This window comes from Haplochromis burtoni, unplaced genomic scaffold (genome assembly GCF_018398535.1).
Source record: "Haplochromis burtoni strain Fernald_Lab_line unplaced genomic scaffold, NCSU_Asbu1 Contig_8, whole genome shotgun sequence".
Taxonomy (NCBI): Eukaryota; Metazoa; Chordata; class Actinopteri; order Cichliformes; family Cichlidae; genus Haplochromis; species Haplochromis burtoni.
Window position 1 is genome coordinate 309511 of NW_024582369.1, and position 26114 is coordinate 335624.

At 40.0% G+C, this 26114-nt stretch overlaps 3 protein-coding genes and 1 non-coding gene across 7 annotated transcripts; all 4 read left to right on the plus strand.

Moving 5' to 3' along the window:
- The first annotated feature begins 165 nt into the window (after nt 1-165).
- On the plus strand, nt 166-4073 carry LOC102289030 (syntaxin-11). 2 transcript variants are annotated; one of them, XM_005914572.3, is made up of 2 exons: nt 166-283; nt 2541-4073. In XM_005914572.3, the coding sequence occupies exon 2, from the start codon at nt 2548-2550 to the stop codon at nt 3379-3381; it is 834 nt and encodes a 277-aa protein (XP_005914634.1). In that variant the 5' UTR covers nt 166-283; nt 2541-2547; the 3' UTR covers nt 3382-4073. The 2 variants fall into 2 exon arrangements, with proteins under 2 accessions (XP_005914634.1, XP_005914635.1); XM_005914573.3 differs by lacking the exon at nt 166-283 and adding an exon at nt 1751-1889.
- A 177-nt stretch (nt 4074-4250) lies between these two features.
- On the plus strand, nt 4251-7517 carry LOC102288720 (syntaxin-11). The gene is made up of 2 exons (XM_005914571.3): nt 4251-4889; nt 5952-7517. The coding sequence occupies exon 2, from the start codon at nt 5959-5961 to the stop codon at nt 6856-6858; it is 900 nt and encodes a 299-aa protein (XP_005914633.1). The 5' UTR covers nt 4251-4889; nt 5952-5958; the 3' UTR covers nt 6859-7517.
- A 110-nt stretch (nt 7518-7627) lies between these two features.
- LOC102314014 (syntaxin-11) lies at nt 7628-10325 on the plus strand. Of its 3 annotated transcripts, none has more exons than XM_005914568.3 (2): nt 7628-8085; nt 8814-10325. In XM_005914568.3, exon 2 carries the CDS (start codon nt 8819-8821, stop codon nt 9719-9721), a length of 903 nt encoding a protein of 300 aa, XP_005914630.1. In that variant the 5' UTR covers nt 7628-8085; nt 8814-8818; the 3' UTR covers nt 9722-10325. The 3 variants fall into 3 exon arrangements, with proteins under 3 accessions (XP_005914630.1, XP_005914632.1, XP_005914631.1); XM_005914570.3 differs by having other exon boundaries at nt 8818-10325; XM_005914569.3 differs by lacking the exon at nt 7628-8085 and adding an exon at nt 8092-8488.
- Nucleotides 10326-12291: 1966 nt separating this feature from the next.
- On the plus strand, nt 12292-12374 carry trnal-uaa. The gene has a single exon. It is a non-coding gene; the product is annotated as a tRNA-Leu (tRNA).
- Nucleotides 12375-26114: the final 13740 nt, after the last annotated feature.

Sequence of the window (26114 nt, forward strand, 5' to 3'; positions counted from 1 at the left end):
ATTTTGATTATCTAATAACGTGTGTAAACGCATTTGTTTCCTTCCTCCAAAGTCACTGGTAATATGAAAGACTGTTTGAATAAGACAATAAATGCTACATTTCTTGCAAGTCTAGATGCTGTTATTAAACCAGCATTTTAAAGTCATATGTTTTCATTTGAAAATCTGGGGTACACTTGAAAGCAGCAGCCTAACAAGAAGCGAATGCTCGCGACTACGCGAGTTCACGTGCTGAAGACCCTGAGAGGAGTTAGGTCATTGGGTTCAAAATACACCTCAGTCGGTAAGTTAACATATCCATCCAACCCAATGCAATAATGTAAGTGAGTAAAACTATATTTAGTCTCAGGCTCATTAAGAATCAACGTTTCACTCACTCAAACATACCTATTCACAGGAGGCCAAACAATCAGTATTAATAATCATTGCCTCAATTCATATGTCGTATTAGAATACTTTAAAACCAGGTTCCTTATCAGCAAACCCTTGTCAATATACTCCTAAACCAGAGCTGGCACTCTTCATTTAACAGCATGTGATAAATCAGGCTTCTATACACAGCGTGGGTTGGTGGCCTAAGTTGAACTGGTAAGTTTAGCTACAATTCTGTTCCCTATGATTGAAGCCTAAACCCTGATTTTTATCTTGAAGTCATGTACCAATCGTGCAAATTTGATGTGTGTCAGAAAGACTGCAAGTAAGGGATTTGGCAGAATATTAAAGAAAACTAATGTATCTATATATAAAGAGAATAATAATGCGTCTAATCTAATAGAAATTCCAGTGAGACCGGGTTTGCCCTTGTGGTGCAATAATAGTTCAAAAGATGGCGATAAATATACTATAGATAAGAAACAGTTAATATGTATTTTACAGCAGGAATGTTCATCCAAGTTTAAAGTTCTTATCTATGCTCGTACACCCCTTCCTACATCAACTATCCAGATAAGAAAACATAGTTTGTCTATGTGTGATCAACAAGCACCTAAGCTGTGCTTAGTTGTGGTCAATTTTGGAGCCAAAAAATGAGGACAGTGCTACAAATGCCTCCAGCAGACTTGACCTCCTCAAAATAGTAAAACCGTCACCAAATACAGGGGTTGATTTAAACCTAACTAAATTGCTAAGGGGCATAACTAAGTGTGTAGTAGTCAGAAGAATTTTTTAAAAAAAGAAGCTACTAAAATCCAAACTTGTTTGTGCATGTAGTTGTGGAAGTCATTTGGGTGTGGCTAACACACAAACTGCACAGACCTTGTTCTGCCTACTCTCAAAGTGTAGGCTGCCCTCCCCTGGTGGCCGTGCAGATGAGCCGTGGCATCATTTTATTTTCCAGCCATTTAATTAATTAAATATTACAATCAAAAATTTTAAAAAGTAATTTAAAAAGAGCGGTTTAAACTGCGCATTATCTAAATTTCTCGTACCCATGTCTGATCCAGAACCATTTTATTTCTTTTGATAATTTGGGATTTGTAACTGATGGGAAATCTCATTGTGACAGAGACTCAGAGGATCAGGGGCCAGGAGAAAAGCTGCTGATGGTGAATCAACCGGTGATTCACCAGATTGTGTGTGGGAATAGAGAAAGTCTGGTGTGTTGATTTAAAGTCTAGGTCCAAGTTTATGTTTACAAAGCTGTCCTACACAACTGACGCTCCTGTGGTGCAGGTCAAGGTTGAACTGATCTGTCTTCATTCCTAAAGTCACATGACTGTGACTGAGTGTCACAATTGTGCACCCTGACAAAAAGCACAGCAGATTTTCAGTTTTTACCTCACAGCCTGCAGCACTGGTAACACGTGGGACTGTTTTTTGTGCTCACAGTCCGGATTAGTAGACTTCAGATGATGGCCAAAGTTTGATTTGTAGAGATAAAGAGCAAACGGGTGAGGATCTTTCCTTTAATCTTGTCACTGTACGCATGATTATTTGACCTTGTTGCATATGAAATGGTAACAGTGGGATTTTGTGGTTTGACAGAAAGTATGGGTAACTTATGAAATTACATGGTGATAGATACTGAGCACAGGAGGCAGTAATTTGTATGAGATATAAGAAAAGATCAGATATGTCTAAGTTATCATTTCTTCTAAAACATTTGGGGTTTTTCTTAGATTTTATAGCGTTGGAACCATATATTTGTTGTGTAGCGCCAACGACTGAAATGCCTCTTAATGCTATCACAAGTGTACTTTATGCATTGGAAATATTTAGGCTGTTTATCCAAGATATAACTCTAACTTATATGCAGAATCTAAAGCTCGGTTTTTAAAGTCAAAATGAATCTCTCTTTGGTGAAAAGGAACATTGTTGACTACTCTTTGGATAACCTGTTAGGCCAGTGATTGGTGGTGGGTGGATTATACTTGAAGGAAGAAGGAAAACTATTTTCATCAGATATGAGAAGCAAGCAAGGTGCCAAGTGTGTTTAAATTCAAACATAAATGGTTCACCTACTTGAATGAATTAGCTTTACTAATGTTTGTTAAGTGAATAGAAAATCATCTTGACCTCTATAACCTTCACTTGATCTCCAGATCAGCCATGAGGGACAGACTGAGCCACCTGCAGGAAGTCTCCGGCGGCCCTGTGGAGCCAGTGGAGAATGCAGACTCCACTCTCTCCAAGTCCCTCAGCAAAGTCGACCTGGACAACAGCCCTGCTCTGGCAGAACTCTTTTCCCAGGCAGAAGGGCTCCATAAAGACATCCAGCTCATCCGCCTGGAGGTTAAAAGGCTTCGTGAGCAGAGCTCCTGCATGTTCCATGGCACCTCTACTATTAAAAGGGACTCTATTGGAGCTGACATAAAGATGCGGGCTGAGAATGTTCTAGCACGCCTGCGTGACATTGATGGCATGGCGTGCAAGCTAGAAGAAAAACATGGTGCCAATTCTGCTGTGACGCGTATCGCCAGAACCCAGTACGCCTGCCTCAGTAATGGCTTTCGCGATGCGATGTTTGACTACAATGAGGCCGAGATGAGCCACCGTGAAAGCTGCAAAGCCCAGATCCAGAGGCAAATGGAGATAGTTGGGTGTGAGGTGACGGGAGAGGAGGTGGAGGAGATGATTGAGAAAGGTCAGTGGAACATCTTCAGCAATAACGTGGTGACTGAAGGCAGAACGGCACGTTCAGCTCTCTTCCAGGTTGAGAAACGTCACCAGGAGCTGCTGGACCTGGAGAGACGCATCAAGGGCATCCATGAGATATTCCTGGACATCGCCGTGCTGGTAGAGGAGCAGGGCAACATGCTGGACTCCATCCAGACCAACGTTCAGAAAACCGATGAGGGCGTGCAGGATGCTCTCTTTAAAATTGGCAGGGCCAAACGCCATGACCGCAACAACCCATTCAAAAGAATATTTAAAAAGACATAGCAGCTGAAGACACCTTTTGGTTTTTAAGCTGGCTCAGTCTCATCATGTGAGGGATTTGCTATTAAAGCTAATTTTGACTCCTCCCACATTCACAAAGTGTCACCACAGCGGATGCTTGATTTGGCTTTTTTTTTTTTTCTCAATGTTTTGTTTTTTGTCGGATACGCTTCCTGTTGCAGCCCCAAGGGGATTTGTCTAATTTGTCTCTTGTGTTTTGTTTTTTTTTAAACTGTGACTTTGAGAAATATTTTTTTCCAGTTTCAGAAAAGAGATAAAACTCAATAAAATATCTGCTGTAGCTGAAGAAAGGCTGAATTATTCTTCAATTATTTGTAGTCTGACTGAACTGTTAAACTTCTTTGGCTGGTTTTCAGAAGCCTTTCATCCAGACCCCTGAAAGGGAGGCAATAATACAGCATTTTAACAGAGATTTAATTTTATATAGGTTATGCAGGGATTACACTACTTATGCACTAATCTGTTTTACTGTCTTTTAATTACTTTTTAATATTAAACGTTTTGTTTTATTCTTGTGTTCTGTGCCTTGTCTCTAAGTAAATATATTGAAATTTTTAACATATTTGTTTAAACATATAATCCACACAAGCTCATTTAAAAATTGACTAGATATACTACACACATTTTACTTTAAGTCACTCTTAAAGAGGCAGACACACTGTTTGCTTTTTCAGGCATCTCTGAAACAGTAAAACCTTTAGTAAATACTGCCTATAGATTTACATTAATAAAGCACAACAATATTGTTTATTAGTTTTTATTAGTTTCGTATGTTTATTAGTGTGTGTGTATATATAGTGCTTGAATGTCTGGAACCTAACCAACCTGTTAATGGACATAATTTATTGTGTGTTCTAGTCAAGGTACAGTGCAAGAAGCTGGTAAAACCACACAAGTCTGATCTCTCCTGCACAAACACAAGCCGGTACTGTGTAAGTCATTTGGGCGTGGCTGGGAAAATCTTGACGTGAGCTAAAATCAGCTCAGGCTTCACTCACTCATCTCGGAAACTGTCAGGTAGCCTACCGCGGCTTTTAGATGTTATGGCAGTGGTTGGCCAAGTGTCGCCAATGCGTTTTTAAGCGCAACCCCCTTAAAAAAGATGACCTCGAAGGTTCCGTGCCAACAGTTTTGCTTAATTGTACAATAAGATAGACGCCAAGTTGCATTTGGCACTCACTCGAGTGTTACACACCCGCTGCTCACACCTTGGCGTCACTGCAAACCAAACCGACCGGGCTTCATTCCTCAAGTCACATCTCATCGCAGTTGCATGGCGAGGCGCAGTTGGTCAGCTTGACAAAAAAAGAAATAACACAGTAAAATTCCAGCTTTAGTTCCAGATATAGCAGCGTTACGCGTGTAGGGCCCATTGTTGTGCTCACGGCCCGGAGCAGTCGACATCAGAGCAGGAGGATGCTGCTGAGGCACGGCGGCCACCTGACAGCAACGTACAAACTTTGATATCTGTGGACATAAAAGCGAAACAGGTGAGGATCCTTCCTTTTATTTTCACGGGATTATTTCATCTCGTTGCTCATGAACGGCGAAGGAAGATGAAGTTTAAGTTATGGCCCATCAGACAAATGAAAAGTGATTTTAAATTTGTTTTTGTTTGGGGTTTTTAGTTGTAAACGAGATTTATCGTAGTAGAAATAGACACTAGCGTGACATATACACAGCCTAAAACCATGTCCATACATTTGTGGAAAAACGTACACCTTTCTTCCACAATTGTTTAATTTTTTTTTTTTTTACTATTATCGTTGTTATTTTACATTTTTATTGTACTTTATGATACATTGTGCCCAAATCAAAATATTTCCTAGATTTAAAAAAACTCTGACTATTGAAACAATGAGTTAAGTGTTGAATAAGTCTACCAACAAAACAACAACATGATGATAAGGACCACATGTATTTATTTATTTATAATACACATTTAATCCACTAGATTGCATCTTAACTGGAAAATTGTATAAAGGCTGTTTTGATCAATGATATAGATTATCAGTTATTCTCAACTAGAAGCAGTGACAAAATCAGACAGGGCAATCAGGACGGGAAGGGTGTAGTGGCAGTGCCAGAAATGCCTTTAAATTATGTCACCACCGTCCCTTTTTCACACTATAAAGATCTTTTACTTAGACTGCTTCTCAGACTCTGACAAATAATTCTGTCTGTGAGATTTTAAAGTCAAAATGAATTTAGCTACAGAAAGATCCTAAGTTGAAGGAACTAGTTTGGTAGGAAGGAACACCTCTTACTATTCTTTAGAGAACCTGTTAGGCCAGTGATTGGTGCCGGGTGGATTATATGTAAAGGAAGAAGGAAAATATTTTTAACCTGGTATGAAACAGGTTAAAAGACAAGGTGTGAAGGTGTTTAATTATGAACAAAAAAAAAAAGGGGGGGGTGTGTTGAGTTGCTTAGTGTTGCACTGTTGAGAAAGGCCCCTCTTTATTTAGTCAGCTTTACCATTGTATGTTAGATCAACAGCAATCAGAGAGAGAGAAAAGCATCTTGACCTCTAACCTTCACTTGTTCCCTAGACCAACCATGAGGGACAGACTAACTGACCTCCAGGAGCTATCCAGCGGCCCCATGGAGCCAATGGAGTATGCGGAGTCCGTTGTCTCTGACTCCTTCAGTAACGTTGACCTGGAGGATGAGTTGCCTCATGAAGCAGTGGTGTTTAGCGACAACAGCCCTGCTCTGGGCGAAATCTTTACCCAGGCACAAGGTATCCACAAAGACATCCAGCTCATCCGCCTGGAGGTTAAGAGGCTTCGTGAGCAGAACTCCCGCATGTTCCAAGCCACCACCACCATGAGCACCATTAAAAAGGACTCTAACACTATTGGAGCTGATATCAAGGCGCGGGCTGAGGATGTGCTAGCACGTCTACATAAAATGGACGACATGACGCAGAAACTAGAAGAAACGCACGGCACAAATTCTGCTGTGACGCGTATCGCCAGAACCCAGTACGCCTGCCTCAGTAATGGCTTTCGCGATGCAATGTTTGACTACAATGAGGCCGAGATGAGCCACCGGGAAAGCTGCAAAGCCCAGATCCAGAGGCAAATGGAGATAATGGGGCACGAGGTGACGGGAGAGGAGGTGGAGGAGATGATTGAGAAAGGTCAGTGGAACATCTTCAACGACAACATCGTGACTGAAGGCAGAACGGCACGCTCGGCTCTGTCCCAGGTTGAGAAACGGCACCAGGAGCTGCTGGACCTGGAGAGCCGCATCAAGGGCATCCATGAGATATTCCTGGACATCGCCGTGCTGGTAGAGGAGCAGGGCCCCATGATGGACTCCATCCAGAACAACGTTCAGAAAACCGATGCTGTCATGCAGGATGTCCTCTTCAAACTTGGCAAGGCCAAACGCCATGACAGCAACAACCCATTTAGAAAGATGTTTTGCAGCTGTTTTCCGTGCGTCGACTAATCGGTACAACAGGATGACCCGGCAAAGACGATGCCAGCTAGCTCTTAGGATATTCAAAATGTTCGACGTGTCACGAAAATGTTATTTTCACAATAATTTATCATCACGGTCTTTGTAGTTACTGCCTAATATTTTCTCAGAGAGTAAAATAAAGGTTTGAGGAAAAGGGTTCAAACTGCTTGGTTTAAATGCAAAAATTCTTGGGTTAAACTTCATAAAACTCTATTTATGTAATTCCTTGATTTTTAATGTCTGTAGTAAGGGTTTGAGACATAACCTGCGTCAAATAACAATGACCTAGGCACGATGCATACTTGAAAACAAACGGTACGTGAAGGTATTTTTCAGCTTGCTCAGGTTACACATTTACTAATAAGTAGCTTTCAGATATTTTTATACAATTTCTGAAAGTTCCATTAAAATAACCTTGAAGAAATGTTTGGTTTGTCACTACACATCTTAGCACCAATACCATGGATGTTGTGGTTGAAGTAAAACGGAGCGTACCGGTAACGAAGCAGTTTAACAGGGATATAACTTCTGCAGGGATTGTACTTGTGATGCACCATGCACACTACCTTATTTTGACTTCTGTATATTAAAATGTTTTTGTCTGTCTTATGTGATTTCTCTTACAAGTAAATATAAAATATATTAAATATAATATGTCTGGGTTTATTTTTTAAACATACAATTCACATTAACACTAACATTTTAGAAGGCCTGCTATGTTCTTACTCAAACACACAGAAAACTGGAGAAAATCTGGACTTCCAGCTCAATGACAGCTGCTCTTTGTCATGATGCGTATAACGCCATTAACCAGTTGTTTAACCTGCACACAGGTGCCATCACAAAACAAATAAAGCTGCTTATTACGTGTCTTTCAAGGCGTCTAGTCAAATCCCTTTGTTTTCTTGTTTGTTTCCTTAAATTTTCATTAATTCTTGTTTTTGGGCATGTCATTTACCAGGAATGCCTTCTTACTTAATCCATTTGCTTGATTCGTGAGTTGAAACGGTACTCTAGGAGGTATTATGTGTCGCAGTGGGAAGGCTTAAGTGAGTCACCTGTTAAGGGGCCGGCAATCACACACAATGCTGAAAAGAAAGTAGACGGCCAACTTCCTTCAGTAGATTAAACACATACTCGCTACAAAAATGTCAAATGAGACAAGCTGAAAGGATTTACTTACCTTTTCTGTAGCGTGGTGGCCGTTTAAAGAAGGTAAGATCATTTGATTTGTGAGTCTAATGATTTGGGTTTTTTTCATAGGAAAAGTGTTGCCACCTGGAGGCAACTGGATAATTGATGGGACTTGCTGGCTATTTAGTTTGGGCTCCACTCTACAGGCAACTCGAGGGGAAGATATGATTTCTGAAGACTTGTTTAAGTCTTTTATTTTTAATTGAGACAACTTTTGAAGTGAATGTTGTTCATTCGAACAGTACGGAATAAGGAAATTGACTTTCTGAGCTTATGACAGGAACTTGATGAAAAGATACCTGCCATCCAAAAGCACTGCAACTTGTGGAGTTGACAGACCTAACGTAGAGAAAGTACTTGGATAAATGCAGAAACCACCATCCTATTGCAAAACCTCAATTTAAATGGAAAAGTCTGCTTTAGGGTGAGAAGGTCCTTGTTCCTGGTTTAAATTGAGAAATTCCTGTTGGTCACTTAGCTGTGACTGCTGACGGGAAAAGGCTACTGAAGATAAAACTAAACTTACGTGCATCAGTTGCATCATCAGTTTTTAAAACAGTCTTTCTAGATGGCTCTTAAAGTTCCCCCCTTACTAAATTAACAAAGCACAATAATTTACAGCCAAGTGATCAGATTACTCTGTTTCATGTGTGTCATCACTTTGAAGAATGTTCATGATAATCCTTTTGAATTATGGATTTTATTTATTATACCTTTTACTTCTTTTTTTTAATACACTGGTCTCTCAGGCAGAATGCGGGACAGGTTGGAGAGGCTGCAGACCATTAGAGAGGAGCAGGAGGAGTACGAGCCCGAATTCTATGGGTTTGAGTATGATGTAGACAAGGGAACTTTGTCTCATCAAGCGGTAATATTTGAGAGCTCCTCAGCTACTGAGGTCATCCTAAAGGAGGCTGAGTCAATACGCAAGGAGATCTCCCTGCTCCACTTGGAGGTGGCACGTCTGCACGCCCACAACGAACGATTTGGCACCTCTGTGCGCCGCCTGACCCTTATTAAAAAGGATTGTGACTCCATTGCCAGAGGGATCCAACAGCGGGGGGAGGCTCTGTACGCCCGTCTACAGGTCCTGGGTAAACGGAGCAAAGAGCTTGAAGAGAAAGAGGGCCCCAACAGTGCTGTTAGTCGCATTGCCCGTGCTCAGTACGAGTCACTGACCTGCGCCTTCCACAGTGCTATGACTGACTACAGTAAGGCGGAAGAGGTTCAGAGGAATACCTGCAGGGTGAGGATCCAGAGGCAGGCCTCAATACTGGGGAAAGAAATCACTGATGAGCAGCTGGATGCGCTGGTGGACAAAGGTGGTGAGGGCTGGGCGGAGCTGTCCCAAGGCCTTCAGAATCAGAGTGTACGCTCTTGCCGCGCTGCGTTGTGCGAGATCAAAGGCAGACACAAGGACCTGGTGGAGCTGGAGGCCAGGATGAAGGAGATCCACGAACTGTTTCTCCAAATGGCCATACTAGTGGAGGAGCAGGGATCCATGCTCAATAACATTGAGGCTCATGTGTGCAACACTGTGGAATATATTGAAAAAGTCCACGTTCATATGAAGAAGGCCATACAGTACAAGAGGAAAAACCCTTTCCTCCAGTGTTGCCCCTGTCTACTGTGCTGGAAAAACGACCAAACTTTTTAGGACTGTGTTTGACGTAAATGATTGAAATTCTGATTAAACATTTAACTATTTACGTAAAAGATATGGAACTAAACAAAAAGGAAAAAGTAATGTGGAATATTTTGATGAAAGACGATGGCACTAAGTGCACTGAAGACAGTTCTTCCCTGGGTAGAAACACAATGTATTTCTGTGAAAGGGAGTAATTTGTAAGCTCAAAATCTATCAAATTACAGATAATGTTATGATCACAGAATTTACCCCTGTATGTATTTGAGAGAAGTTTTAACAAATTGATGTTTTAAGTTGAGACTGTTATCGTGTTCAGTGATGCACAAAATAAACTATAGCTGTAGGAAAAAAAGATCGGCTAGTTTTTCCAGATTCTTTGAGTCTAAGTAAGCGTAAAAACATTTGACACCCAAATGATCCAGACATAATCACAACTAACAAGAGCTGTACTGTGTAGCTTTTAACTAAATGTCATGTCAGACTGAGATAAAACTAAGTTATATCAGTAAGAGGTGCAGTGAGTATGATGTAGACAAGGGGACTTTGTGTGTACATTTCTCTTATATTACACTGGCCCAAGATTATTTTGCGTTAATGTAACAAAATGATCTAATCCATTAAGGTTTTATTTTTGGTACTTCTGCTAATCTGTAAATTTATGTTTAGATTTAATATTTAAAATGAGCACTGGGGTGGGGAAGAAAGATGATATGGATTACTTTAAATGTGGCATGATTGTTGGTGTCAAGTAGACAGACTATTCTGTGTCTTTCAAGAACTGCTGATGTACTGGGATTTTCACACACAACTACCTCTAGGGTTTACAGAGAATGACACATGATGGAGAAAATATCCAGTGCGTGTACTTTTCTGGGTGAAAATGTCTTGCTGATCCCACAGGTCAGAGGAGAATGGCAAGACTAAGAATAGAAATAGTAAACTGAGGCTACAATCTGTACCTGCTTACTAATAGAAGATCAATAGAAGATTGGAAGAATTGTTTGGTCCGATTAACCCTCAATTTCTTCCACAATATATGGTTGGTATAGGGCAGAATTTATGGTGAACAACATGAAAGATTGTTCCATCCTGCACGTATCAATTATTCAGACTGCTGCTGATGTAATCAACTAATTCCATGAAGAATTGAAGAAGTTATGAAGGAAAAAGAGGGGTTCATGTTAATACTAGCAAGGTGTACCTAAATGGTGAGTGCATATTTGACATATTCAAGCTTCCATCTATCATTTTCTTCAGCTTATCCGGTCTGTTCAGCATCCAAAGCTTTAAATGTAATATTTAGATGTACCTATTAACACTTAGTATTTCAATTTAAATTTCATTTTTGAATGTAAGATCGAACATTAGCTGTTATTTGAAAAACAAATTGCTGGAAATCTGCTAAAAATGAGAAAAACGCACCCTGAATCTTTGTATAATATTTGGAACTTTTTGGAATTAAATCCTGTAGTTATTTCAAGAATAGCTCAGTGCACAAGACAAGGCAACAACAGCCATGCGAATAGATGCAGTCAGTTTCTACTCCACAAACTGTTTAACAAACTAGATGCCAAACTGAAGTTTCCTATCTCGGCCATTTGGAGTCAGACTGTGTGCACGTCTAACTGCTTTTTGCTTTTTAAAACTATGCATAATAGCTTATGTGTGATCAAAATTCAAAGTATAATTTCCGTACCAGTTAGCAGTATGTCGATTTTATTTTCAAAACAGTTTAATCTCAAAATAACATTTCGAGTTCAGTCTCGAAATTTCATCTTTATGGTCAAAATGAACAATAATATTTATTTTTTTCTTAATGTGGCCCTATACTATAGTTTTTTTGTTTTCTTTTTTTTCGTTTTTCAAATATAGAATGAAATATCCCTGATGGCGGCTGTCCCGTTAATGCCCCGCTCACTCAGATCCACATACACCTAGCAAGACTAGCTGTCATTCAGTCTCCGAAGTTTCTACGGACTTTATTTGGCAACTTATTCTCCGTGACTTCGTAATTTAGAGATTTGTTGTGCGGTATCGGTGTTTCGCTTTGCTTCGAGGTTTTGTTTGGCTGCAATGTGTAGCTAAACACGCTACTGTGTATTTACAATATAGAAGTTCTACGCCTGCTATAACTTCTGCTACGGGTTAGCATACGCTAATGTTATTATGCGGGTTCTAATTTGAGAGAGCGGTTCACAGGAATTCGAATGGAATGGAAGCAATTAACCCAAGTATGCGAGCTGGTGTATATATATGTATATGTGTGTGTGTATATTTTAGTTTTTTTTTTGTAAATACAAGCCACCTTAAGGATAGCGGTAGTTTTATTTCAAGCTTTTGAGGTCGAGCTTGTCGTTAGCATGACAGTAAATGACTTAGCTGCTAGCTACTAGCAGCGGTAATGTCAATTGTTTAGACCAGTATGTTTGTTTGCTATTGTTTATCTCGTCGGCTTACGCTGCTATGCATTGCTAGCTTCGTGCCAATTTGATGACTAAGTCTAGAATACATAATGATTAACGGTATTTGGATGTGTTGAGTTTTACAAGTGTGGGGATGCGTTGGGGTACGGTGTATATACCAGGATGGCCGAGTGGTTAAGGCGTTGGACTTAAGATCCAATGGACATATGTCCGCGTGGGTTCGAACCCCACTCCTGGTAAATTTATTTTGTTGATGTATTGAAAGGTTTGCGTCACATAAACGAAGAAACAGTTGTGTTACATTACAAGCGAGACCGAGGCAAAACAGAGAGCACTGATGATAAAGAGCTTATAGTTGCAGATGTGGTAGCTGCGTATGCATCGTCTTGTATTATTTCCACCGAATGCAACAATTTCAGCTCCGTTTAAAATTGCACTTTTTAACAGTTCTCACATTTTATAATTAGTTATTTAAAAAATACACATTTTTTTCAGCCAATTTCTTTTGATAATAACAGTTTTCCTCTAAGTTAACAGATTTGCAGCAGTCTATTGGTAATAAAACGGTGCTGAAAATCGCGGGCGCTAAAATAGTGTTGTATTACAAAGCCAGCCGCCAGCTTGCGGTTAACCCAAGTATCCAAACATTACTTGGAGAATTAGGAAGGTTGGTTTAAATTCTGATTATCCGTCTGATTATTACTTGTTTAAGGCGTAACCCGACGTGCACCACTCTAGAAATGCAGCTACACCCCCATTGACGGAACTCTTGTGACTGGCTTGTTCGGTGAGGTCGTTTCCTCTTGTGAATTTCGCCGCAGTTTTTGGATTTATCAGTGAAAGAATAACAAGAATTATCTCAATATAAGGTATAATAATCATAGCGTCAATATAAAAGCTCACAAAATTAGGCAAATTAATGCAAGGAGAAACTGAAACTGAGTGAGTGAATGTACAAAGTAGTGGAAAAACTGAGGGACAACAGAGGCAGCAGAAATTGCAAGAAATATAACTAAATATAATGTAGGTGCAGTTAACGCAGAGTCAAAACAGGTAATTTCTTTATAACTCAGGATTGGGAAATCCTGTTGATTACAGTCTATTTACCAATATAAGTTTAGTAGTAGTAATATAAGATATTAGACATAAAAAATTGAAACATCAGAAATAACTTTTTGGCACACCAGCATCTGTAAATTACTTAGGATATACTAAGATTATCCACAGAAGTTTAAAACTAGGTCTTAGCAAAGCACATTGCATTACTAAATCTTTCAGGAGTAGTTGCGTGATTAGGACAGAAGAGGGCACTTTAACGCCTTCTTGTAGTTTCTGGGCTGGAGTCCAGCACTGGCCCAGAGGAGGCCTGCACACACTCACCCCTGTAATTTCACAGCCAGGGCGATGCCTTAGATCCATCGATACCCAGTCATCTGCATATGCCACCGGAAAGGCTTGACAGAAAATAGCTGCAAGCAGTACTCAACAGTTTGGTGCACTGTAGTCATGCAGCCTTATAAATACTTCTCAACTTCACAAACATGGTGAGTGTGTAACTATGAATCATGTTTAGCAAATTGGGGTAAATTGAGGAAGAATTACTGTGTGTAAAAATCGCTAATGGGGCCTTACATACTAAAGATTTCCTGGTCTTAGACCATATTTTGTCCCCTTCCTCCCTCTTTTTTTTTCACTGACAAACACATATGCTGTCACTTGATATGTTTTTGAGGCATTAATAGAGCACTGATTTGTGAAATTGAGCCTCTTCTTTAGGCTGCGTGAGGAAGCATCCACAAAAGAGGCCCGACAACTGAGACGCAGAGGGAGAAGGATGAGGGCATACAATGGCAGATCATCATCTCAACATCCCCCAAAGCCTCAGAGACTTTTTCTAATGGGGTCTAATCTATTATTCAGTCCCCTCAGACACGGGAAAAGTTGTTGTTTTCAGGCCGACATAACTCACTATCACAACATGAAACCTGAGACATCAGGGGTGGAGGGGTGTGTATGGTAACGATTGTTGCTGTTGTATGTATTATCTTTCTTATTATTTTTTTCCATTTAAGCCGTGGCCATAAATAAGGGCTTGATTCTTATTTTACTTGTCATTATTTATGTTTTAAACTTGATTTTCTGTTTGTCTTCCTGTCTTGTTTTGTTTGTAGTTGTGTATCAAAGCTGCTATATGAATAAAGTTGGTTATTGAGGAGAAACCTGTTTTGTGTGCTGATTGAAAAAAGCAACATATGTTTTGTTAGAGCTTTGCTGGTTGTAATTTTGAATTAAACTAGAAAAAACCCACACACAAACACACATTTTGGGAATTTTACACTGTACCTGGGTGCCCAGTAATTCCCAGGATTTGTTTATGGGCTGAAATACTCAATAAAGTGATAAGCAGCCAGGCGTGGAATGCAGTTACTCTTTCTAGGAAGTGCATCTTTGGGGTACCTGTCCATTTCTATGCATCTTATACATTCTGTCCCTCTTCCTTTTACATGACTGTACTAACTATTTCGCTGAGTCATCATTTCCTTTTTGGTAAAGCTTATAATTAGGGCTGGGTCAGGTGACCCTGAAGCATATCTTAGTTATTCTGTTCTAGACTAAGGCTGCTGGGGTACTTCCTGTGATCCATTCAGCATTTCTTCTCTAGATTTCTTTTCATTCCCCAGGTGTTTATATACCACTGCTGCAGGCTATTAATTCTTGCATCTGGCAGTGAAATATTTAGTGTTAATAAATAAAACTACCCAAAATATAGGTCAAATGAAATGCCCCTCTTAATGCATCAATAGCAATATTATAATATGATATACAATCAAGCATTGGTACGGACCAGTTTGTAGAGACAACAAATATGTAGGTGTCTAAATACAACCATTAATGCAGAGAGTTCAATTAATTAAATGGGTCACATTGCCCACATGCTGCAATAAAACAAATCTCTGATCCAGCGTCAGGCTTCAGTCAGTTTGCGTTCCCTTTAGGTGGAAAGGCGTGGAAACTGTCTAAAGCACCGTCCATTATTTCTCCTGGCTTAGTGTTTCTATTAAAGTTTGTGTTTCCCCGTGAGAGTCATAGGTTTTGTTAGAATTACATCACGTGACGGCCACCGCGCCATGTTTCCATCTCAGACTCAGGAAAACTTTTACAGCCAGAGGGACACGCTACAGAGCGAAATCAAGTCACCCAGAGGGGGCAATGTAGTTCCGATATATGCCTTCAAAATAAGTCCTCGGTTGTTGCAACGTGAGTCGGTAATTAGGATTGAGTCTATTATCCGATGAATATATCATTTTCCATCTATAAAAAGATTATTTCGTTTATTTCCGAAGCCTCAGTAACAATATAACAGTGCGAGGAACTGCTTTAGTTCTTTGACTATTTTATTTTGAAAGACAGCGCTACCGTTTCCGTTACATTTAGCTTGCTATTTGCATCAGTGTATGTAACAGGGAGAAAGAGTGGAGAAAAGCAACAGGAACAAAAGTTGTGGACCTGAGTGAACAGCTCTGCGGTGCTCACCCGTGAAATGTTGTAACCAGCTCTCCGTTTGCAACAGACAGCTAGCCGTGTGCTTTGGTAGACGACGGTGGCCTCACCTTGCATTGCGTTGCCAAAAGGCGTCTCTTGAAGCTTTTTTGGCACATCGCGGAGACTGGATGCGCTCGGGGACGGTTCTCTTTGGTTAACGTCAGCTAAGTTTTAACGCTAGTTAGTGGGGAAAGACGCCTCGTTTCTCGTAGAAAATGCCTTAGATGAATTAAATCCACGCAGTTTTAATACATTTTACCCTGTTTGTCCATCCGTACTCGACACGTTTTGGGCTTGCTCTGAGGGAACACGTCTCCTGACCCTTGGTGACAGCAGAGGTGAGTGATTGGATCCATGAAAACGCCCATGACCTGTAGTGCTCATCACTAAATAAACAGAGTACAGCTTGGTACGTTATTGTGAAGTTCGCTATCGGATTTAACTGTAAAAGGAGCCACTGAGAGAGAAAAGTTTGAAATAAAATGGGATAAAAATAAAAATCACAGTAATCTTGCAGTGAGTTGACTGAGGGGTGGTGCAGCACTCTAAACAAAAATTCCCAAACTGCCGCAGTCATACCTAAGAGATAAAACATTAACTAAAACAAGACTATCATTGATTCACTGTTTAAAAGTCACTTGGTATATTTTGTAAGGATCGCGCTAGTCCCGTCAGATTATCCATATATATGCGTGCTTTTAAGCAGTTAACATGTGCACTTTGGTCCAGTCCACTTTGGGGCAAGCTAGAAAGTTCTGCACCACACTTGTGAGTCAAAGAGATCAGATTAGACTAATATATATATATATATAATATATATATATATATATATATAATATATATTATATAAATATTATATATATATATAATATATATATATATATATATAATTCTCTTCAGGTTGTTTTGGTCTGGTTGTCAGCACTACTCCACTTACAAAAAGAGGAACTGAAATTAAAGTAAAGATAGCTGCAAGACAGATGAGGCTGACTTTTCATTGAGTTTACAGTTGTTATTTTTGGGGTCTTGCATCATCCCTCAAGAACTGTAACTCACCAAGAACTGTAAGGGGGGGAAACTGCACATGAAGTCCTTTCATGGTAAAAAAGTTAGCTATTTTGGAAGGGAAAGTGGTTGAGTTTTAATGAAAGGATACCCTGAAGTGAAACAGACCACAGGCATAAGCGAGACAAAAAAAGGGGTCTCAAAAGCTGCAGCATGACTCAGAAATGTAAGCTAGTAAATTGAGATGACCAGCTGAAGTATTGACTGGAGCTTTTTTCTTTTGAGTTTCAAACTGAGACTTGAACAAAAAAAATCTCTTCAGTCAGATTTCTTTGTTGTGTTGATGCTGATTTTAATATCTAGATTGCTTCCATGCCAAGGTTTAAGTCCACATTTTAATTGCCAGTTAAGGAGTTATTTAAAGATAAAGAAGAGCACAGCTTGGCATCCTAAGACATGGTTTAAAAAGCTTGTTTCCTCCTGAGACATCCTAGGTTGTCATGAGGTACCAGGTATGAGACACTTGATCTGGCCATTTGTGGATTTTTGTCTTCTACTAAATGTCATATGAAAGCAATAGAGAACTAATTTGACAGTAAAAATTTTGTTTTTGGAGGAACTGTGGAGTTTGAGTTTTAATTTTTATTCCTTACAGGTGCAGGAAGAGGGCTGCTGAGAGGCCTGGAAATTGATCACTATTTTACCTAATCTAGCACTGGATTAACTGGGCTGCAATGGCGTCACCCGGAGACGTCGCTGGGGGAGGAGCTAACGAAGAATTCAACGACAAAATCAAATCAAGATCTGGTATGTTTTGATATTTATGTCTATTGTTTGTGTTGGTATTTTGCAGCTGCCTCCAGTACTTAATGTTCCCTAACGTGAACAAATGAAGCAGAGCATGCAAGTCCAAAGGTTGTCAGAGCTTTCAGTGTTCTTTAACAGAATAAATGGCACGAGGCAACAGTTTGTTGTGCGTGAACATGTGCAGTCACTGTCAGAAAGCCGTGACAGAGCCAGAAATCCTGTTGGTGTATGGTTAACCATACGTGGAGGCAGGGGAAGAGAGACACAGCACACAACACAGCGTAATGAGGACAGAGTGGGTTTGCAATCACACCTTTGCAAGGGGAAACAGAAAGGGAAAGTGTCCAGCAGCAGAAGAAGGGGAGGACAAAAATGTAGGGATGGTTTTAGAGAGACACACCCACTGATCACGTTCTCTGCAGATCGTTCCATTCCATAGGTTAATATTTCGTAGACACCGCCCTCAGAGGGAGAGACGCTTACAAACAAGTTGTTGTTCTAGTTAGGAGTGCTTTAGTTGGTCTAAATTAAGGTAATTGGAGGACAATGCGCTGATGTTGTGTACCCATCTTGATTTAGTCTATTCCTGGCTCTTTGAACAGTACATTTAGTTAGAACATGGCAAACTGGAAGAACAATATAAGCACACATTTTCCTATGTCAGAGGAGTCTAGAGTGACACTTTGCATTGTAAGTTTATCATTATACATCCCGCTAAAGAGGTTGTTAAAGGATGTCCCATTTTAAAATTGGTGCCCAGGTCAAACTGGCTGACAAGATACAAAGAAAATTGGAGTGTAAGACAGAACAGAGGAAAGCAAGCTCATCACTCTTATATCAAACACTTTACCTGTTCGAGTAACTATTACACAAACACTATTGTCATATGGGGATTGTTTACTTTTAACAAAAACTGAGCTTTAAGTTAAACGTCTTTGATGTAAATTGATGTTAAAGCAGCATTTGGCTTAAGGTGCAAAATTATTGCCATGTAACTCATGAGGTTTCCATTTCCACTGATAACTGAAATGAGGATCAAAGTTAGGAATGCATTTATATACATCAGCCAACTATTGTGATCAGCTGAGCAACAGTTGTTATTCCTGTTTAGATTTTTAAAAAATAATTTACAGATTTCAATATTTATCTGTTGGCACAGACAGAAGTTTAAAACACCCCCCCAGAATCAGTCTGCCAAAGAGTTCAATCTGGCCTACTATAGGGCTTTGGAAAACATGGAAATTTCAAAGGAGAGTATAAAGTGTGGCTCTTTGACTGTATTTGGATCAGTTTTACAGGCCTCTTACTGACAATGATATAAAACATAAGGCTATCATAAAAATAAAATTAAAAATAAGACTTTTCTGCTTTAAACAGTAAAAAAAAAAGTTTTTCTTTGAATTTGCACATGATTTATTATTATTATTTTTAAATTACAGGATAAAGTTGTTTATTTCTTACAGTGTAGTCTCAATGAGCCGTGTCAATAGGTTTCTTTGGTGTCTTTGTGATTTGGAAAAAGTGAGATGTAATAGTAAAATTGCAGGTTTCTTTTATAAAACATCTCAGGATTAAATGTGTAGTCAAACTGCTTTAGACTGACGGTAAGGGGAAAATGTTTTGGGTATTTTCAATAGGTTATTAGGCAGTAGCCTTACTGGTCTGGCCCTCTTAAAATGAAATTGGGCTTTATGTGGCTGTTGATATAAATGAGGTTGACCCCTGTTGTACTAAAAAAATTCAGTGTCAAAAATGGAATTAATAATATGAAGAAGTGGGGAAAAAAACAGTGTCTTTCAATTGTTATTTTAACACACTGATATTGGTAATAGGATTACCCTGCTATATGTTAGGCTAAAGTGTTACTTGACCTATTTTAGGTCATTGGTAAGTAGGAGCTTCGGCCTTGGAATGTTTCTACTTTAATGTTCCTATAAAAAAGAACACATATAAATATATTTAAAGCCTGTGTTCTGGGTTTCACCATAGCCCTCCCCCCTTCTAACTCCCAATTCCTGCTGTAAACTTGTTAAATACAGTAAAAAGAGGCCAGTTCTCATGCCAGCTTTCCTCACCCACCCAGCCTCACAGCACTGGTGGATTCCATGCCAGGAATTCCACTGTGCCGATGGAGTTTGTAATTTATAATGCTTGTCTCCAGACCACAATGCTTTTCTCACAAAGATTCAGGTTTCCCTAGCAACCCTAAAAGTAATGTTTTCTTTTATGGCAACGAGGGGAAAATTTAGCACGTAGCATAGCTGCATAAAAAAACGCAACTTAGAAAATACGGCCGCTCACATGTATGTCGGGGTAACCTGGGAGCCTCGGCACAAGTGGTTTTTATCTTCTCTTTGACGATGGAAATTTGTGGTGTGTGTTTGTAGTTGGTGGATAAATATGACAGAAATTAGCTGTTCTGTTTTAGAATTCAGAGAGTACGCGCTTGCTTTGAAACCAAGGCAAATCTGGGAAATGGCTTCAGGCTAAACGCTGATAAAATATCATGTGGTCTACCCCGATCACTATAAAGTCTTCTTTCTTTCACCATGTTATAAACTAGTGAGGCTGATTGTTAACAGTGATCCTTAGACACCCACCCAAAACTGGGTTTGTTTCATGTGGTTTCTGTCATCATGAGAAAAAGTCTACACAGAGCTGAAACATGGGGTATTAGAAGAGAGTGACAAGCAGGTGAGTGTGTGTGCACCTGTGTGTGTGTGTGTGTGTGTGGTGAGCAGGTGGAGGGATGTTTTTGCAGCTGGGAAGACAAGCATTAGCGCACTTGTTAATCTCCATGCCGGCCACCATGTGGGCATGTTTGAAAGGTTGGAGAATTCATAGCCAACAGCAGAGCGCGCGCTCAAACGGTAAACTCTGTTTTTTGTCACGCTTAGTGACTGTCACAAAGTTAGCGCCAGGCGTCCTGATCTTGCAGAGAGAGTGAGCACGTTCGTTATTTCAGCTGGCTCGTTTTCCATTTGGTGCTTGACTGAGATCTCACTGCAGTGTAGGTTGGAGCAGGGGTGTGTATGTGTGTTACCAAGTTTCCTATGAACTAGCTATATAGTCACTCCGTTTCACAGACAAATGCACATTAGTGTCTCTGGAGGGCGAGGGGAGGTGGTTCAGTGTGTCAGGTTACTATCCAAGCTTACAGTGGATCAAGGAGGAAAGAAAACAGAGGAAATGGGGTGGAGGTTAAAGCTGACAGAGCAGGTAATGTATCTGCTAGGGATGCACTGATCGAACTTCTTCCATCTTAGAGTAAAATAACTTGAATATACAACAATGAATGGTTTACAGAAAGTGTATTTATTAGTAAAATAATAAATGACAATGGGATCAAAATAATGAAACATATGATGGCTTGGTAGCACTTCATTTGGCACTGTTGTGTTTTCCCTTCCTGCAGCCCTGGGTTAGATTGTTACATATCCAGCTGCACCTGACACACACACACACACACACACACACACACACACACACACACACACACACACACACACAGAGAGAGAATCCGGGAGGCTGCTTGCCAACATGTGTAGTATTTTTGTTACATGCCTCTTTTTACAACATATTGCACCTACCTTTACAAGCATCCATGCTGGGCATTTCATCACTGATATGTGCGATTACTCATTTCACGTTTAAGTATTTCTTTGTTAAATAAACTAATTGAACAAGCTAAGCCTTGTCTTTTTGTTGCCAATTTTGAGCCAAGCTGGTAACAAACAGGTGCTCATCTGTAGCTATGAATGCAATTTGGAAGGCAATGGTGCTTTTTCAGTTCCTTAGTGGTTGTTTTTTCATTAGTCAGTAAATTTGGAGGCTGCAAGCCTCTTCTAGTTTCTTCTGATTCTGGATCAGGTGAGTTACACTTTTTGTTGATTTTTATGGTGGAGCCATTTTTTCCGGCAGGCTTCAGAGATCGTGCTCTGGGTAACTGGACACATTTACTTGTTGTCTTTTAGTTTGTTGTCTTTGTGCATGAAGGCCGTTGGAGCAGCTTGTCTCAGGTACATTTCCGTAACTTTTTAGGTAAGTTGGCAGCTAGTCGGTTTGTCATCAGTTACCGTGCTGTGTGTTTAAAACACCCACCACCAAATGCATGAAGACTACGGTCTAGTGTATGTAGTAAGTTTCTTTTGGTTAGGTAGCTAGTAAGGGAAGAGTGTGCCTTACTGCTGGGTGTTTCATACCAGTAATTGTTAACCTAGTGTTGTACAACAATTTTGTATCAATAACTGTTTTTTATTCTATCAGTTATATTCTGTGGTCCAGTCCCAGAAGTGTGTACAGTATATTTTACACTATTTTTGTGTGGACATGGCATCTGCACATGAGTTTTTTCAAACTCCCAGTGAACAGTTGTTAACTGCTTACAAAAAAAGAGCAGTGGGAAGTGGCAGAGCATTTTGGCATTGATTGCTCTAGACTCTCCAAAAGGATGAAGTTTTTTCTATTTTATAATAAAAGCTTATTGAGAACGGTGTATTGATTGCAGAAGGTGGCCGCAAGAAAATCTTAGTCTTCTGAACAAACGCCTAAGGTAATTCCATCTGCGTTAACTTTTGAACAGCAGAAAGAGAAGTTAATGTTGCAGCATCAACACACTTTGGAGTGTGAAGAAAAGAGAGGCAAAAGAGCAGGAAGTGGAATTGAAAAGGTTAAGATTACATGTTTGTCTGTATGAAGCTGATTTCCCAAAGGTTATAGAGAAAAGTTTAGTTTCCTGGAAACAGGAGAGCCAAACTTATGTGGCATTTGTTTGGGAGCTAACAACCTTGTTTAAAAAAATAAGCTCATATTTTTATGTTAACATGTTAATTTCATTTATTTTAATGTAATTATACTAGTGCAAAGTAATGTATTTGCATTGTGTCATCTCAGTTCAATGTGAAAGTCATTAGAAGACTGGATACTAGGATCAGGCTCAGTCATTGCAGAGGAGCCTACCTTGTGGTAATGCTATTCTTTTTCCATAATGTAAAGATGTATGGCTTAAACACACAGCTTAATTTGTGGAACTGGAGTTTAACTTGAAACTCCAGTTCTACAAATTCATCCTGGTTCCTTTTACTTAAAATCTCACTTGATTCTACTGCAGTCTTTACCCTCCCCAACACAGCCGAGTTTCTCACAGACAAAAACACCCAGTGGAGGAAGATGAAATGGCATCTCTTGGATCTCCGCAGATGTGGTCATATTACACTCAGATTTAAAAATCAATCCAGCAGTAGTCAGAAATATCCTCCTCTTGTTTGTTCTCGTTAGATGACGATCATGATGGATCTCTTAGCCGCTATCCACATAAACACACACACTCCAACTTCAAAGTGCAGAGAAGTTTGGGTACCAACTTGTGCATGCCTGGAAACATCTGCGTTGCAAGTTTTGGTTATGTGTTGAGGTACGATGTGAAACCTAGTGCTTCACAGATTGAATTTATCACAAATCTCAGCACAATGACAACATAAATTTAACACATCAATGGGGAAATTGGCTAAAAGTCGCCTTGATTGGCGAGCTGTCATCGTTAACTTTGACCATGTCTGACACCATTGTCCTTCTGCACAACCCTGTTGCTGCCATTCAGCTACGATAGGCTCGAGTCTGCTCACCAGTTGAAGATGAGTAAGCAGTTAAGAAAATGAATGAATGCATACTTGCATGCATACATACCTCACATGTGAAAGAAAGGTGGGGAGCAAACAGGTCAGGCTTCTGATTGCTCTTAACACTTTCCAGAGTTTTGTCTTTTCTTGGATTAGCATGATGTCAGTAAACGGGGCTATTGTTAATCCCAGGCACACAGCTCTGGCTATTAGCACACAAATCTTCTGTTCATGATGGACAACCAATCAAGAGAAAGGTTGGCCATGTTTCACACAGCATGAACTGAGTGGCTGAAATTGTAAATAAGGATTATGTTAAACGATGCATCATGCAGAACTACTCTAACAAAGTCCAAGAATTTAAAGCTGGAATTTAGGGTAATAAGTCCCCTAAAATTAAAATAAATAAATCACTAGCTGCTGCCCTCCATCTGACCTGTAGGCTGTACTGTATATGGTAAAGTGCTAATTTTGTGGTTTGCCACATTGCAAATCAGTTCTGAATGGGATAAGAGGATGGTTAGACACACTACTTGACACAGTTACAGCTGGATTACCTTATAACCGCTAAAGTCCTGCCTTTACATCCTGCCTGTGCGTGTGCTTTTCTTCTTTCCATTCCTGAGTGCATACAAATGTTAAAGGTCATATATCACTCACAGGGTTAGCGGCTGTTGTTTAACATCATGAGGTGAGAAACAATCACCCGATCCTTATTTGTCACTTGAGAGCTCTGTGGAGGAGCCTGCTCTAAACCTGAGTCAGTACCTGACCTGGCCTTGTTGTTCTCTATTGTTTCTGCTCTTTGTTCTGCTCTCCACTCATCAGTATTGATTTCGTATGATCCATAACAGTATCTGTATAAGTCCCAGACAATATACTTTAAGTGGTGGGTGCCTTGAAATGTTGTGTAGTGTTTTGAAATTAGCTGACGGAGTCTATCCTACTTGATTCCCACACTTTGTTTTGGTATGTGCTTTGTGCAATATGTGTCACATGAAAGATATGAGGAAAAAGTAATTGGTTGACTGGTTGAAATGGGAAGCTTAACCATCAGCTTTATATGTGCGATGAGCCACAGACTGGATCATCTGCTTACCTTTGGGTGTGACACAATGTAAGACATATTTGTGTTTTCAACAAGAGAATGTGAATGTCACCAAATGGGTGGTGTAGAGGGTGTGTTTTGTCACCATACTCGCTCAGCTACATGTCACAGATCCTTAATTCGGGCCTTGGCTTCTTGGAGCTGGGTGTACTCAGTATTTCAGCTGTTCTGTGCGTGCCTGTGTGTTCAAGAGTTACTGGGTGAAACACTGAGACGATCCGGAGTTGTTATTATTCTCATTTGTTATTGTTTCATAGCTTTGCTGTTACTTTAAAAACAGATTTTCAAGCTGTCAGTGAGTGCAATGATATACATGCAAAATGCTTATAATGGGTGTGTGTTTGCATGTGTGGGTAGCATGGAATACAAATCAAAACAAAGAGGCTTTCACTGTGTGCCGCCTCTTGATGCAACGTAATGACCTGAATTGTTTCTTTGCCTCTGCTTTTTTGGAGCCTCCCAGGCTTGTTTGGGTCAGTGGGAGTTTTCATGAGTTTATTCCACTTTGAGAAAGAAGTTTCCACAGGGAACACGCAGCTGGATGTATCTTCACTCTATATGGGCACACAAGCCTCTCTGTGTTTGTGTTAATGTCTTTGATTGCAGCTTAATCTGGCTGCTTGGGAAATGGGAGGAAACTTTACTTTGCAAAGTCCTGGCTGGAAATGTGGGAATGAAGGCCTGGGCCAAAGCATCTCCCCTGGGTGTGGTTGTGTGTGGGACTCTGCCTCTTTGGTGCATGTGCATGAGCAGCATTGAGACACCCCGCCCAGGCAAGATGTCAAGCTCTTCAAGACCACACTGGGAATGGCAGAAAATCATCAGTCTTAAATGTTCCTACAGTTGTTAAACACTCACAGACCACTTTTTCCCCTCCTCCTGTGGATCTCTTTATTTTCCACTGCAGGCACTTCCCATTTCATTCCTCCTTTCTTACCCCTTGTCCTAAGCTCATTACAGCTACAATCTATGTTGTCTATTCTACATTCTGACCTATCGCATCACTCCTACTTTCTTGCTACATAAAATGATACAGATCTATTTAGTTATCATGCTAAAAATGTTATATAAAGTTGTGGCATGGTTATTTAGCAACTAGCATAGATCCATAACAACCCACTTTGTTTTTCCAGCTTTGCATAGAGAGGCTCAATAGAGATGGAAAGGACTGACTACAAGTGATACATGTGCTAATGAGCTGATGAAGTTCTAGGATGTAAACAAAGGAATCTACTTGAGTGGATTTAAGTGAAGGTCCAACATGTAAAAGGTTTGGATTTCCTAGTTATTCAATTTTAACTTGGTGTATGATGTGCGATGTTGTGTTGAGATATAACGATCACACAGACATTATTGTTAAAGAAGAACCTGTTTGTGGTTAAAAGAGAGAGAAAAAGCCAGAGAAGCCACGTGACAGGAGAGGCTCACAAACCTGAAATCAATGTGGAATATCAGGAAGGGAGGCTGGAGGAAACAAACACAAAGTTAATTGCACCATTTCATCACCTAACTCCTGCAACACATCACCATCAAAGAGTGACAGCAGAGTCGGAAGGTCTCTTTTGGGGATTTTCTGTCAGCGGAGAATGGCTGTTGGTTGAGCTTATTTTGTGATCTGTCTGAACTGCATGCTCAATGATTGTATAGTTTCAGAATCCATAGTTTCAGAATCCAGTTTGACAAGGCAGTTGGCTAACATGGGACTTCTCAGCCACAATCAGGTAGTCTCAGTCTGTCTGTGTCTGACCCACGTGTACAGACATTTTGGAGACAAGCGAACCTGGCAAAACATTGTTGGGTTGGTGAACTAATGCCAGATGATGGAAAATTAACAGGATAAATAATAGAGGTGGGAATCACCATAAATCCCACGATACGATATTATCACAATACTTAAC